This window comes from Populus alba, chromosome 11 (assembly GCF_005239225.2).
Source record: "Populus alba chromosome 11, ASM523922v2, whole genome shotgun sequence".
NCBI lineage: Eukaryota > Viridiplantae > Streptophyta > Magnoliopsida > Malpighiales > Salicaceae > Populus > Populus alba.
In genome coordinates this window covers 19,388,098-19,402,819 of record NC_133294.1, presented here as the reverse complement: position 1 = coordinate 19,402,819, position 14,722 = coordinate 19,388,098, and the positions used below count along the sequence as shown (strand labels likewise).

The 14,722-nt window shown below is 34.9% G+C and overlaps 2 protein-coding genes across 3 annotated transcripts; one reads left to right on the top strand and one right to left on the bottom strand.

Annotated features, from left to right (window-relative positions):
* Positions 1 to 2,430: 2,430 nt before the first annotated feature.
* LOC118031411 (VIN3-like protein 2) lies at positions 2,431 to 5,736 on the bottom strand. 2 transcript variants are annotated; one of them, XM_035035821.2, is made up of 4 exons: positions 5,475 to 5,736; positions 3,802 to 4,468; positions 3,184 to 3,602; positions 2,431 to 3,014 (listed from the first exon to the last, which is right to left on the bottom strand). In XM_035035821.2, exons 1-4 carry the CDS (start codon positions 5,521 to 5,523, stop codon positions 2,581 to 2,583), a joined length of 1,569 nt encoding a protein of 522 aa, XP_034891712.1. In that variant the 5' UTR covers positions 5,524 to 5,736; the 3' UTR covers positions 2,431 to 2,580. The 2 variants fall into 2 exon arrangements, with proteins under 2 accessions (XP_034891712.1, XP_034891711.1); XM_035035820.2 differs by having other exon boundaries at positions 5,466 to 5,735.
* A 5,321-nt stretch (positions 5,737 to 11,057) lies between these two features.
* On the top strand, positions 11,058 to 14,626 carry LOC118031410 (receptor protein-tyrosine kinase CEPR1). Its single transcript, XM_035035819.2, has 2 exons — positions 11,058 to 13,720; positions 13,993 to 14,626. Exons 1-2 carry the CDS (start codon positions 11,239 to 11,241, stop codon positions 14,385 to 14,387), a joined length of 2,877 nt encoding a protein of 958 aa, XP_034891710.1. The 5' UTR covers positions 11,058 to 11,238; the 3' UTR covers positions 14,388 to 14,626.
* The last annotated feature ends 96 nt before the right edge of the window (positions 14,627 to 14,722 follow it).

Here is a 14,722-nt window from a genome sequence, read left to right as displayed (position 1 = left end):
GTTAACTTTAGTTGGCTCGATCTTTAATATTTAAATTATAAGTTTGCTATGCTAACTCAGATTGATTCAGATGAGTTTTTTTATTTTTTTTATTTAATTTCATTTTTTTATATTTAATGAGATACATTATTTTTTTCCTTGTGCGAATTCTTCTTTCTTATTTAAATGTACTTGCGGCACTTTAACATTATTTCTTACAAAAAAAAAAAAATCCACCTTCTCGAGACGTAGCATGGATTAACCACTAGTTTTGAGTATATTTAAAATGTTTTAAAAAATTCATTAAACAGTTATAGTTTTTGTTGAGCCGAAGGGTTTTTTTTCCCCTAATGCAGATCCATTAAAATTGAGATTTAGCTTCAATTATCAGAAACAGTAAAAACTTAATTTCAATAATCATATCAATGAGTTTTCATTATTAAATACTTAATACAGCTTCAATTATCAGAAACAGTAAAAACTTAATTTCAATAATCATATCAATGAGTTTTCATTATTAAATACTTAATACACACACATCTTTGCAAGTGGAGTGATGAACAACCAAAGCATGGTCAGTCTATGTAGCCCTTAAACATACAAGAAAAACTTGAAGGGTCTGTGCACAACCACCTTATATTCCTAGAGCTCTAAATCACACCGTTGAGCACCACTTTATGCTGGAGTCTTTACAACTATCTAAAAGAAAAAGTATGCGAATCATCCCCTCGTATGAAAATGAAGAATTAGAATCAGAAACAATATTATTTGTTTCATAAATATAAGGGTCATCAAAGATTTTTTTACCTTAAAAAAGGACATAATAAGGGTTTCCATCGTGACCAAAGGAGAGGAGACAGGAACAAACCATAAGGCATTGTCTGAAATTAATATGATATTAGGTGGGATATCCACCAGGAGAGGCTCTTGTAAGAAAAAATCATATGAAAAGTAGGTTCTGGTTACCTCTCATACTCCAAACTTATGGCATGAACCAGTTGTGTTTACTTCAGAAGATGGAGAAGCAGAAGGGTAACTTTCCTCTTTGAGGATGCCTTAGTAATCAGCACAATCCTCTTCAATCGTCAAGTACATAGGTTTCTGGTGGATTATAGCAATGCAATAAACATTCTCTTCAAATATGTTATAAAACCATATGGGAATAGTCAACTCTAGATTGATCCTGATTAAAATCAAATTGAGATTCTAGAAATACCGCTAACTATAGGTATTTATTCCATGTGCAAGATTCTAAAGCAAACCTTCAAAGTCATTTGGCCTGCAATTTTATAACTGGTAGACCCCTTATAAATGGGATCAATGCCTACATTAGCACTGTATATTTAAGCAGGAAATTCTCCATTGAAAAGGGGGTAGCTGCTATTAAGAGAAATCAAATGGCATCAAGAAGATACACCTCCATTTGTCTGGAAGGACAAAAGATTATGTTAGTACAGGATTAGGAGAGTCATGTGAAATAAAGAAAGGAAAGATGTACAGAAATGGCAGAAAGTTGTAGAAGTTCACCTTTTAGGCAAATAAATTAGTACAATCACCAGTATAGAGTTTTTATCACCTTGAACAGTAAAGAGCCCTCACATATCTCCTGAAGATCTATGGTGATAACTCCACCTTCGTACCTTCTAGCACTATAGGCATCAACCATGAGTAAGTTGCACGCATGTTGAATACAAGTCATTTCTTTTAACCCATACGTCAAAAAAGAAAAGAAAAGGGGGGGACTTCAAGAAGAGAGGTAGAAGTTAATATATAAGAAAATAAATAAACTTTTAGAGGTAGACGATTGACTTTGAGTTCCTAATTTCCCCAAGCTTGAACTCAGGTTATCACCAAATTCTCATACACCTTGAAGATGAAGAAAAAAAATCCTTGGTTACATATATAAGGATGCTTTACTACAAGGCCATGCCATTCAAGCTTAAAAACCTGGGAGCTACTTGCCACAAGACGACGGACCAAGTCTTTAAAGACCAGTTAGAAAGGAATATAAAGGCATATATGAATGATATACTTGGTAAAATGCATGAGTTTTGAAAAGCATCTCCAAAATCTCTTAACAAGTTTACCCAGTTCTTTGCTAGAATCAAAAGAAGTTGAAAGTTAAAACCCGTTAAGTGTGATTTCGCCATCGTGGATAAAAGATAATCAGTAAACAGGGAGTACAGCCAAACCCCAAAAAGATTTAAGCCATTTTATATGCACAAGACCTAGACAATCAGTAAGTGCAAGTAACACGAAGGACTTGCTAGAAGGGTAACAGCCCTCGATAGATTCATCTCTTGTCTAGGACAATGTTGTCTACTGTTCTCTTTGCAAAACATTCACGGAAAGCATTTTCCTGAGTATTAATAATCTCACGTGGAAATTCTTCTACGCCAGAGGAGTTTTGTTTAGGAGAGCATGTCGAAGCATGCGCAGGCAACAAGCATATGCACGTTAGTCTTCTATTCAATATTAATTGAATCTAGTAACAAAATTAAGCAGCTGGTGCACATTCAGCTTGCTTGACAGACAAAATCCTAGATGACTTGGATGAAACTCTAAATTTTCCACCTGGCTAAGAGTTCATGTTTTCAGTATTTAATGCCACAGCTTAGTGCAAAACCCGTGCCAAGGAACTGGTTTTTTATCGCAGCAGATCTTGTCCATGAAGGTGTCAATGAGCTGCTCAGCTAAGCTTCCCGGGTCATCGATCAAAGCATCCACAAAAACGTTGACCACCCTTCTATCCTGCAGTGTTGCTTTCAGGCTAAACCAAGTAAGGAATTTTACTCTGAAATCTTCAGCTATGTGCCCCCTAAGCTCTAACCATTTGACAACTCTCACAGAATATTCATAAGCACTCTCATCTACTCGCTTTTTGCAATCTAAGCCTGATACTTCCTGCATCCCATTGGAATTGCAAGGAGTGGGAGGAGAAAATGATCCAAGGTTCATCCCTTCATTCTTGTTCTCGTTGATGCCCTTCCCTGCTTGTAGCCTTGGGGAAGATTCTTCAAATTGGATCTGACAACCTGAAAACAAATTTTAACAGCTTAAGTAAACGGCTGGCCTCTCATATGGAAATACCATCATTTCAAAAGTAAAGATTGGACCTATGATATCATTTTAGTGGCCACAGCATAATATCCATAGCTGTTCTCTTTAGAATGATTGGAACTTGAATTGTGAGAATGAACTTACATGTTAGCTCTTTCTGTTCCAAATAACCACGATAATTGTCCGCAAACATTGAATCAAAGGCTTCCACAGCAGAAGCACACGGTTTCGGAACCTCAGCACATGCTGGCTCTTTCTTTTCCACATAACCATGATAACTGCCACCGCACATTGAATCAAAAGCTTCCACTGTAGAAGCACACAATTTCTGAACCTCAGCACCACAGGAGAGTCTGTTAACAATTCCTCGTGCCATCTTAGAACACACCAGATCCAGAGGTCCCAATTCATTCTTCAGCAATTGCAAGGCAGTTTCCATGCTCTTCTGCATTTCCTTGTATTGCTCGGTTCCTGTGAGCATCCTGTAACCCAAAAGGACTCGTTGACACAATACATCAACTCTTCTGGCCTCTTTGGCAACCAACAATTGCTTTCTCCAGTTCCTGTAAACACCAAATATGCAATTGGGCGTCATCAGTAAATCTACCAGCTGAGCAACCCTTGCTGGATCTTGGACCAGTTCGAGATTTGGCTTGTTGTTTGCACATATGAAGAAGTGCAGTCTTTTTAATGCTAAACAATAATTAAACATCACGTGTGTCTAGGGGCAAAAAAGAATGGAAGATTAAAAACACCTCTTACCTCATCAGCTCATTAACTTGTCTGCAAGAAGCACAGTAGAAACTTCCTTCTAGCTTTGAATGACAACCAGTCTTCATAATTCCAGTCCTTTCATCCTTCAAAGCACAGATTAGATGGCAAGTAAGTCCGCATGATCTCTTACCAAGAGAATCAGAACCACAGGTTAACCATAGACTGGGATCCTTGTTATCGTCATAGTAATGACAGATACAGCAAGAACATCTCTTGCAAAAAGCATCACCAGGAGATAAAGTAGCTCCGCAAGCAGCATTTTCACATATTTGCATTTTGATGTATTCTTCACTGTTATTCTTTGTAGAAACAAAATTCAAGTCAATTGATAAGTGAGCTTGAGATTCTTTCTTCCGTGGTCTTTTAAATCCAGCTTGAGGATTGGCAGGAGAAACAGCCATAATATTGCCTATACTGCTCCTCTTGGACGTCTTTGAAACCAACTTTAGGAGGTGCTTTATCATTTGAAACTTGGTATATCCTGAGTATTTCCTTTCTTTACCCATCTCTGCACAAATAATCTCAAGAAGCTCCCTACGGGTGAATGAACTAAGAACCTCAGGGGCATCTTTTGACCATTGGGCAATCTCACGAACAAGTTCTCTTCTCTCTCCCAAACTTAGCTGACTGCATTTTGAAGGGTCAAGCACAAAGCCTGCGACACAATAACCAAATAAACAATGCATAGAAGACAGACTACCACCACCCCAAAGCATATATATGCTGATAAGGTCAATCATCCCTAGTGTTCTGCCGATTAGAGAAGGAAAGAAGGGGCAATAATAGCAATGATCCTTCACTATGAAATGCGACCAAGTAGCACAAAAGGACTAAAAACAACAAAAGCAAATGCAGAATTACAGTGCCCATGTTCAAGCAAGCAAGCCATTATACCATCATGTGCTGGGAAGCAGGGACGTGATCTTAACAAGGGCAAGCATCTTTTTTTAAAAAAAAAATAATAATTTCTGTTAGCTCAACACTCTCTCTAATTAAGGCAGCTCAGCATCTAAATCATGTACCAGTATTAATTCTACACACTAAACTGTACTAAACGAGCTCTTGAAAATTAAAACGAATAATTTTATATAGTAAAAGGAGGTTTAACACTGGCTATGAAATTTCTTACTGTCTAATACAGAATAAGACTGTTTGTTCAAGTCTGCAATTCCAGTCAACAAAATGTATTAACTAGCACACATAGAAGGGCTCATAAGCTCATTCCTATAGAAACGTGATTAAAATTTGATCAATCACCGCTTAGAACAACCAGAAACCACATAAAAGTTCGTGCAAATATCTGGTGTCTTAACAGCTTATCTCTAGATGATGACAATATTCCAGCAAAACTTACATGCATTATATATATACTGTACAGAGTCTAAAATAGTCAAGGGAAAATCCAGGAAATTTCAACAATTACCCAGTATACATTGTAAAGATTCATCATGAGAGACAAAAAAGAAAGAAAAAGGTACCGTGACAAAAGGAAAGAATGAGAGAAGCAAAACCCAGATGCCAGGAAGTATAAAATGACAGGCATTGTCGAAGAGAACCCAAAAGGGAAGATAAAGCAACCACCTTTGATTTTTTTTTAGTACGCATCCACCAGAAAGGAAAAAATAACAAGAAACAAAAATGTGAGAAATGACCTGACAAACCTCCTGGTGTCATCATGTTCAATGGCTTCTCCTCCGCTGGTTTTCTCATAAAATAGACGGAAAACAAGATAAATGCAGTAGTTAACTTGTACAGTTAACGAGAGTGAGAGTGAGTCAGGGAGAGAGGAATTGCCCAAAAACAATTTACTCGTTACAACTGCTACGTTTCTTCTCTCTCTCCTTGTAGCTCGGGTACATCTCTCCTCGTCGTTGTGATATAAACGAGGAGGGACTCAGGTAGGGTAGGGAGGAGAGACGTGACTGGTGTGGGGACACAGGCTTTGTTACGAGACTATTCTATTATGTGCTCAGCTCCATTTTGGCTTTAGGCTGCCGCGGCTCTTTCCATCAACACCGTACCTTTTTTTAATTATTTTTTTTATGATGGGATATGTTAGGAACCTATGATGCATAGGCGTGCATTATTTGAAATTAGATGTAATTAATTATTTTTAATGTTAGTGGTTTTGTTTTTAAAATATATTTTATTTAAAAATATATTAAAATAATATTTTTTATTTTTTTAAAATTTATTTTTTATATTAAAATATCTGAAAATATTTAAAATTTCAATTTAAAATAAATAAATAAATAATATATGTTTTAAAAAATATAAATACAAAACAAATAAATTCATTGTATCGGCAAAATTTCAAATTCTAAATTAATTTATAATGCAAGCGAGAATATCAACGTTATATGCATATGTTTTTTGGTATTATAAAATTTATTAATTAAGAAATAAAAAAAATTATATTTACATTTAATATAATAAATTCAAAAAAATATGAATTAATAAATTATAAAAAAAATTATTAACTTTAACTAAACACCAGAATAAAAGGTTAATTTTTTTGATAAAAAAATACATATATAAATATTTTATACGTACAAGCTATAAAAAATCTTAGTACTTAATAGTAATATATATGTAATAAACCATGGACAGCTCAAACGAGCTTTGACCATTAAAAAAAGAAGTCAAGCTTAGGCATCCTAGAAGGTTTGGTCATGGAGCTTGATCTTTTTTTTAAAAAAAACCAATTAAGCATATGACATTCTATTTGCTAATTGTTTTTAAAATTTGAATGGACAACAAATTGATATTAAAATTAATTTTTTTTATGATTAAAATATGAATTATAAATTTTAAAGATTAATTTAAGTTTAAAATATTTGTTTGAGCAATCAATGTGGACCAAAATATTAAATTTACCATTTTGTCCTTAAAAGAAACTCACACTCATCTTTATTTAACCACCGTGGATTAGCATTTTTAAATTGATTAAGGTTACTGTAATCTTCTTACAAGCTTTTTGCATAGTTAAAAAAGACTTGATTTTAGAGGTTTATTTGTAATTTTATATTGGTTTTTTAGCTATAATCATTTGATATTTAAAACAATTTGGTTTTTTAAATTAATATAAATAATAATTAAAAAAAGTTAATGATCCGCGTGTTTCACGTGTCATCACGTATCAATTTTAGACATATAAAATCAGCTGATTAGATTTGTGTGGCCAATTTTAGGCCCTTAATATAGTTTAATTTGTTTATGTTTAAGATGGGTACATCGCCACCAAGCTCACGGAAGAAATGGTTGTCAATTTATCAGAAAGGCAACGCCATTGGCCAATAGGAAAAAGGTATCGGCAAAAGCAAGCAAAAGAGGATTTGCCAAGTCAGATTAGAGCAATTCCCCAATAGCCCAATCAAACACCGAGTGCTCTGGACTTTTCTATACTCTGCAGTCTGCTCCACAAAAGATTCCCATTAACAGTAACATGGGCTGGGCTTACCACGCAGTTTGGGCTCTCCATCCTACGACCCATTAGCCTCTAAAGGGCACCACTTCCTTAATATGCACATGACAACTGGCATGCTATGCTGTGGGGCGGATATAAAAGTGTTTGGAAATGTATCTCAACCTCTATTTTTATTTTTTTTTAAAATAAATATTTTGTAAAAATAATATTTTTTATATATTTTAAATCATTTTGATGCGCTAATCTTAAAAATAAATTTTTTTAAAATATCATTATAAATTTTTAATACATTTTAAAATACAAAACATTTTAAAAAATAAAAATAATAACATTTTTAAACAGACCATAAAAAGAAATATTAGACCACGGGAGGGGTTGGGAGCTGATAATAAAAAAAGAATTTGAGTATTATGGATATATTATTAAAATATAACTTTAATATTTTTTTATATTATATTATTTAAGAATAGATAAATAACAAGTATCTCATAAAATTTGGAGAAGAATATAATCAACTGATCTTAAGAAGTAGCAAAATCATTAATTAAATAAGAATGTTAAAATCATTCATTTTGATTCTTTCATCTTGTTGTATATATGTGTGTGTACATATGTATGTATGTATGTATATTCTCTCAATCATTAAAAAAAGTACGAATTCATATCTATCAAGTATTTATAAATACTAGATACACGTGCAAAAGTATTTTCAAAATATATTCGAGTATCCAAAAGCGTTTTATTTTTTATTAATTTAGGATTGACAGAAGTATCCGATACGAATCGACAAAAATCAAGTGAAATATAGAACTGTATACAGACGCAATATGGATACATAAAAGTTTTTAAAATATCCACCTTTTAATATAAGAGAGCTTCCATTTAACGTGGTGGGAATCGAGCTAAGACATAGAAGAAAATTAATAGTATATTAAAAGAAACCCAACAAAGCATTGTCGCTTACTGTTCATCCTTCTTGCTTTTAACGTGGACGATAGTGTTTAAGTTTTTTTTTTTTTTTTCAGTAATCTAACTTTTTTCTTTGCTATTCCACTCTCCGAAGTCATGTTAGCACCGTTGTATATGTTGAAATTTATTTTTCTTTGCATTTTACTGTTCTTGCAAAGTGTTTGAAAATATTTTGGTGTTGAATTAAAAATTAATATTACAAAATAGAATTTTAGATTATAATTAAAAGCAAACTAAAAGAACAAGAATTAAAATTAGTAATAAAAAATGAAAGACTGTTTTCATTTTAATTGTTAAAAAACATGGAAAACTTTAGTTTAGTCCATGAAATTTTAATTTTAGCATATTTAATCTTTATTATTTAGAATTTTATGTTTGGTCATAAACTTTATTTTCTTTACACTTAATTCTAGATGTTGAGGAATGAAAGAAAATGAATCACTTAAAAAAAAAAACATAAGGGGTTTGACCGGCCATATTCTGGCCATGAAAAAAATATTATTGATTTTTCATTTAAAACATATTAGAAAAAATAGATTAAGAATTGTGACTTTTTTTTATTTGGTTTGATTTCTTATTTTTTAAAAGTGATTATAGGGTATTTTATGATTAAAATAGATTTATTGAGGTTTCTATAAAATTTTATAGGTATTATTTTTGTGAAAACAAGCAAAATTTTGGGTTTTTGAAGTTAAAAACTTGAATCTTAACTTTTAATAACATATTGTTTGCCCAAACAACATTTTATATATATAAAAAACTTTTGGGATATCTTCCACCATTTTATTTAAATAAAGTTAGGCTCGCGAGCTAGGTTTTCTAGCCCAACGTGCCTTGACATTGTATATATTTTTAGAGCTAGGCATGTAAACCCATCCTTCCAGCCAAAGCTTCTAATATCTTTTTAAATGACCTGTTTTTAATTTAAAATTAAATTCATTATAAATAAAACTATTAAAATAATATTTAAAAAATCATTCAACTGTGATATAGTTTTCAAATAAGATTACAGGTTTTATATGGTAATATTAATGATTATTTTGTAAATTATTATACCTGAATCTAATATGTAAAATGTTTTAAGAAGCTTGTGGATGATTATTCAATAACTATAAAATAAATATTTAGCTGTTTTTTATCATAATTTGTTTACATAATTTTCCTAGATTAATCATTCTTTTATTTTTTTTCTATAATCAAGTAAAAATCATCAAATCAAGATTATTTTTATTGAAACTTTTTTTTCATAGCATAACGAGTTGTTATTTAAAAAAACAATGTTTCTAATAAGAAAAGGTTTTTTTTTTTTTTTTTCATAATGAAAAATAAATACATGAATAAGAAAAGAGAGTTTTAATTGAAAAGATATATTTTTTTCTCGTTAATTCAAATCAATAAAATTTTTATTTTAATTGTCTTTTTTTTAAAAGAAAAAACATGTTAATGATTAAAAAAATACAATTTTTTTTAAAAATAAATAAATAAATAAGAAAAATAAAATTTTCCTAACAAAAAATATTTTTTTTATAAAATTCAAATCGTTAATTGTTTTATAAATATTTATTTTAATTGGCATAAAATTAGATTTGAAAACTACCTCCCAGCATCACTGAACTGGTAGGTGATTCCTACACTGAAATACAAGTGCATGTCTCCCTGCCACCATATATAAGCCAGGATGGTGCTTGTTTGCTGTTATTATGCTTTTGTCTAGCGCAAGGTGCCTAGTCGCTTTTGGAAATGTGAAGTAAATGGTGTTATATAAAAATTTAGATTTTTTCTTGGTTTAAAATTATTATATTTTAAAATCGTTTTAATTATACTATATCAAAAATTATTTTAATATATTTTTAAATAAAAATGTATTTTAAAAAGCAACTAACACTATAAAATCAAACGCTACCTTGCAGACACTATCTCAAAATATGCCAGAGGAGAAATCTATTCTCTTTCAATAGCAAATGCCATTATTCCTCCACCAAAGAGAGGCTGGGAGAATACTCCTGCAGTCTTCTGGTTTGATAGAAGACAAAGTTTTGGCAATCATGATCCTACGTGGACAACACGGATGCAATCACAGAGTGGCAGAGTGCATTGCTGTGATCTTTCTGTGGCTTTCTTTACTTAATTTAACACAATCACTTAAACAATTGTTTTGGAATATGGTCCCTGCACTTGTAATGCAAATTCCCCAACACGATAATATTATTCCCACCTGTCCATCCATGGAGTTTTTTAATCGTATCCCTCATCCACCAAGAATCTTGAGAGAGAGAGAAATAATAGCGATGGAAGAAAAAACTCAACATGTAATTTTATACACGCATGGCACAGGTCAACCAAGATTCAAAGGTCATGCCTTGCCAAAAACCTCATGATTTCAGTGGTCGTTTTTAATGCTTGTTCAGAAGAAAACAACAATACTCTACGGGATGATTAATTAATTTATCCCGCAGACCAGGATATTGTAAGAACTGACAGAAACAAATTAATTTACGAGGCTTGGACAATGCAGAGCTCCCTGTGCATCGCGCGTAGAGAAGGAGAGCTGATGGTATAGCAGCATGGACATGCATGGATTCTGCAGATGGTGCTTGGTGGTCAAGATCTAATTAAACTTAGGCTGGCCATCCAATAGAAAAGTTGATTGATCACATCAAGAGGTCCTGATCACAGCAAAATAAGTTGATTAAGATGAGATGCAGTTTATTCAGAAAAAAAAAAAAAAAAACTTGCAATGATAAAGGAGCTGCACTTATGTTATTCTCTACGTGAGTTGGTGGGGTATAAACGTAAAGCCTCTTTATGGAAAGATATGTATGAGCACCTCTCTCTTTCTCAGTGCTACCACAGGAACCTGCTTTTCATCATCAAGACTATAACTGCTGCACCCAATGATCCCCTCAATCATGTCTTTTATTTACTTCTTCGCTTCCTCATCTCCTTCTCTGCAACGACCGACTTAACCACCTCCTCCATCTCTCCCTAGCTCTTTCTCTCTCTCCCCGCCACCCCCCCAACTCGATCAAATGGCTTTTCAATCTATTATTCTCCTTTTTGTGACACTGATTTCTCTAACCTATCCTTTACAAACTATCAGCAATAACCCATATCAGTTCTTCAATCTCATGAAAGCTTCCTTGTCAGGAAATGTCCTGTCTGATTGGGATGTCAAGGGAGGGAAACCATACTGCAATTTCACAGGAGTCAGCTGCAACAGTCGAGGATATGTTGAGATGATTGACGTTACTGGGTGGTCAATTTCTGGCCGTTTTCCGTCTGGAATATGCTCTTACTTTCCAGACTTGCGTGTTCTTCGTCTAGGCCACAACAGTCTCCACGGTGACTTCCTTCACAGCATCGTCAACTGCTCTTTCTTGGAAGAGTTGGACTTGAGCTTTTTGTTTGCTACCGGAACATATCCAGATTTCTCACCATTGAAATCCTTACGGATACTTGACGTGTCATACAACCACTTCACGGGTGAGTTTCCCATGTCAGTAACAAATCTTTCCAATCTTGAGGTGCTCAACTTCAATGAAAACGATGGCCTCAACTTATGGCAACTGCCGGAGAATATTTCTAGGCTGACAAAGCTCAAACGCATGATCTTGACAACCTGCGTGCTGCATGGTCCAATCCCAGCATCAATCGGAAACATGACATCCCTTGTTGATCTTGAGTTAAGCGGGAATTTCCTTTCTGGTCATATCCCTGCAGAGCTTGGATTGTTGAAGAACTTGCAGCAACTTGAGCTCTACTATAATTACCACCTTTCCGGCAATATACCCGAGGAATTTGGAAACTTGACAGAGCTTGTAGATTTGGACATCTCAGTCAATAAATTAACAGGAAAGATTCCAGAATCTGTATGCCGCCTTCCCAGGCTTGAGGTCCTGCAGCTTTACAACAACAGTCTCACAGGAGAAATCCCCAGTGCTATCGCAAGTTCAACAACCTTGCGCATACTCTCAGTTTATGATAACTTTCTGACAGGAGAAGTGCCGCAGGACCTGGGGCACTTATCATCTATGATCGTCGTAGACTTGTCAGAGAACCGCCTATCAGGGCCATTACCATCAGATGTTTGCAGGGGAGGTAAACTGCTCTACTTTCTTGTCCTGGATAACATGTTTTCTGGAGAGTTACCTGATAGCTATGCAAAATGCAAGACTCTTCTAAGGTTTCGACTGAGTCATAACCATCTGGAGGGCTCAATACCTGAAGGTATTCTAGGCCTTCCTCGTGTTTCAATTATTGATTTGAGTTATAATAATTTTAGTGGTCCAATTTCAAATACAATTGGAACTGCGAGAAACTTGTCAGAACTGTTCGTACAAAGCAACAAGATTTCAGGTGTTATACCTTCTGAAATTTCTAGGGCTGTCAATCTGGTAAAGATTGATCTCAGCAGTAATCTCCTGTATGGCCCCATACCTTCTGAAATTGGCTATCTAAAGAAGCTAAATTTACTGATCTTGCAAGGCAACAAGCTGAATTCTTCCATCCCCAAGTCGCTATCTTTGTTAAGATCTCTCAATGTTCTTGATCTTTCCAACAACCTCTTGACTGGAAGTATCCCTGAAAGTCTGAGCGAGTTGTTACCAAACTCCATCAACTTTTCAAACAATCTTCTCTCTGGTCCAATACCTCTCTCACTGATTAAAGGGGGACTGGTGGAGAGTCTTTCAGGCAACCCAGGTCTCTGTGTTCCAGTCTATGTTGATTCATCAGATCAAAGTTTTCCCATGTGTTCACACACCTACAATCGAAAGAGGCTAAATTCTATCTGGGCAATCGGAATATCAGTAGCTATCCTAACTGTTGGAGCTCTCCTGTTTCTAAAACGACAATTCAGTAAAGACAGAGCTGTCAAGCAACACGATGAGACCACGGCTTCATCATTCTTCTCCTACGATGTAAAGAGCTTCCACCGAATAAGTTTCGATCAACGTGAGATCCTCGAAGCTATGGTTGATAAGAACATAGTGGGCCATGGAGGATCTGGGACTGTGTACAGAATTGAACTGAGCAGTGGAGAGGTTGTTGCAGTGAAGAGGCTGTGGAGTAGGAAATCGAAAGATTCTGCTTCAGAGGATCAATTGCTTCCGGATAAGGCGTTGAAAACCGAGGTAGGGACTCTAGGAAGTATAAGGCACAAGAACATAGTCAAGTTGTACTGTTATTACTCGAGTTCGGATTGCAACCTGTTGATTTACGAGTATATGCCAAATGGGAACCTTTGGGACGCCCTTCACAAAGGGTGGATCCATCTGAATTGGCCCACCCGTCATCAAATAGCAGTTGAAGTTGCTCAGGGCTTGGCATATCTCCATCATGATCTCTTGCCACCAATCATTCACAGAGACATCAAGTCAACCAACATCCTGCTTGATGCTAACTTCCGGCCCAAAGTTGCAGATTTTGGCATAGCCAAGGTTTTGCAAGCTAGAGGAGGGAAAGACTCCACCACCACTGTCATTGCAGGGACCTACGGTTACTTGGCCCCGGGTAATGCATCTCTTTGTTAGCTCAGTAAAATGATTACTACACTAATCTTATAGTTTCACCTGTCAATACTCGTGAGCTTTCAATTGCATTAATTAACTACTTTTATAGGTATTGCGTACAGACACTTGTATATCAGCATAGCCACTATATTACTTGCAGTCACGCTGTGATGAATCGTTTTCTTCTTCAAATAATCCATCTGTTTATTTAACTCAGTTTCCATTTATTAACCCGTCAACTGATTTTATTCGATTCAATTTCCCTCGTGACAGAATATGCGTACTCATCTAAAGCAACAACCAAGTGTGATGTCTACAGTTTCGGGGTGGTGTTGATGGAACTAATAACTGGGAAGAAGCCAGTGGAGGCAGATTATGGAGAGAGCAAGAATATTATACATCTGGTTGCAACAAAAGTGGACACCAAGGAGGGAGTGATGGAGGTGCTGGACAAGAGGTTATCAGGGTCTTTCAGAGATGAGTTGATTCAGGTTCTCCGGATCGCCATCCGATGCACCTACAAGACCCCAGCCCTTCGACCCACCATGAATGAAGTTGTCCAGTTGCTGATCGAGGCAGGCCAGAACAGAGTCGATTCTTGCAGGTCATCAAATAAGAGCAAAGAGGCATCAGACGTCACTAAAATAAAGGACCAGTTTGAAATATGATTGCGATAGGAGTATGGTGGGGTTGTAGGTTAAGAGCAATATAGCAACTATATACAGTAGCATTGTCTCTAAAAACTTTTGAGAGACTTGTCATAAAGAGTAACTTAATCTTCTTTTCGTTTAACTAAAGTAGCTTTCAGATTAATCTCTTTTATTTTTCTTCTTCTCCATTTTGTTTTACTGCTCTTGTAAGTTATATGAGGAATTTTATCAATACAACTGCTTTATAGTAACGCACAGCATCTATCTTTCATCGACCCACAAACGAAATCATTCTCTAGCTTTCAAGAATTTTGTTTTTTTCCTCTTTATCCTTTCACAAGAGTGATCCAAAG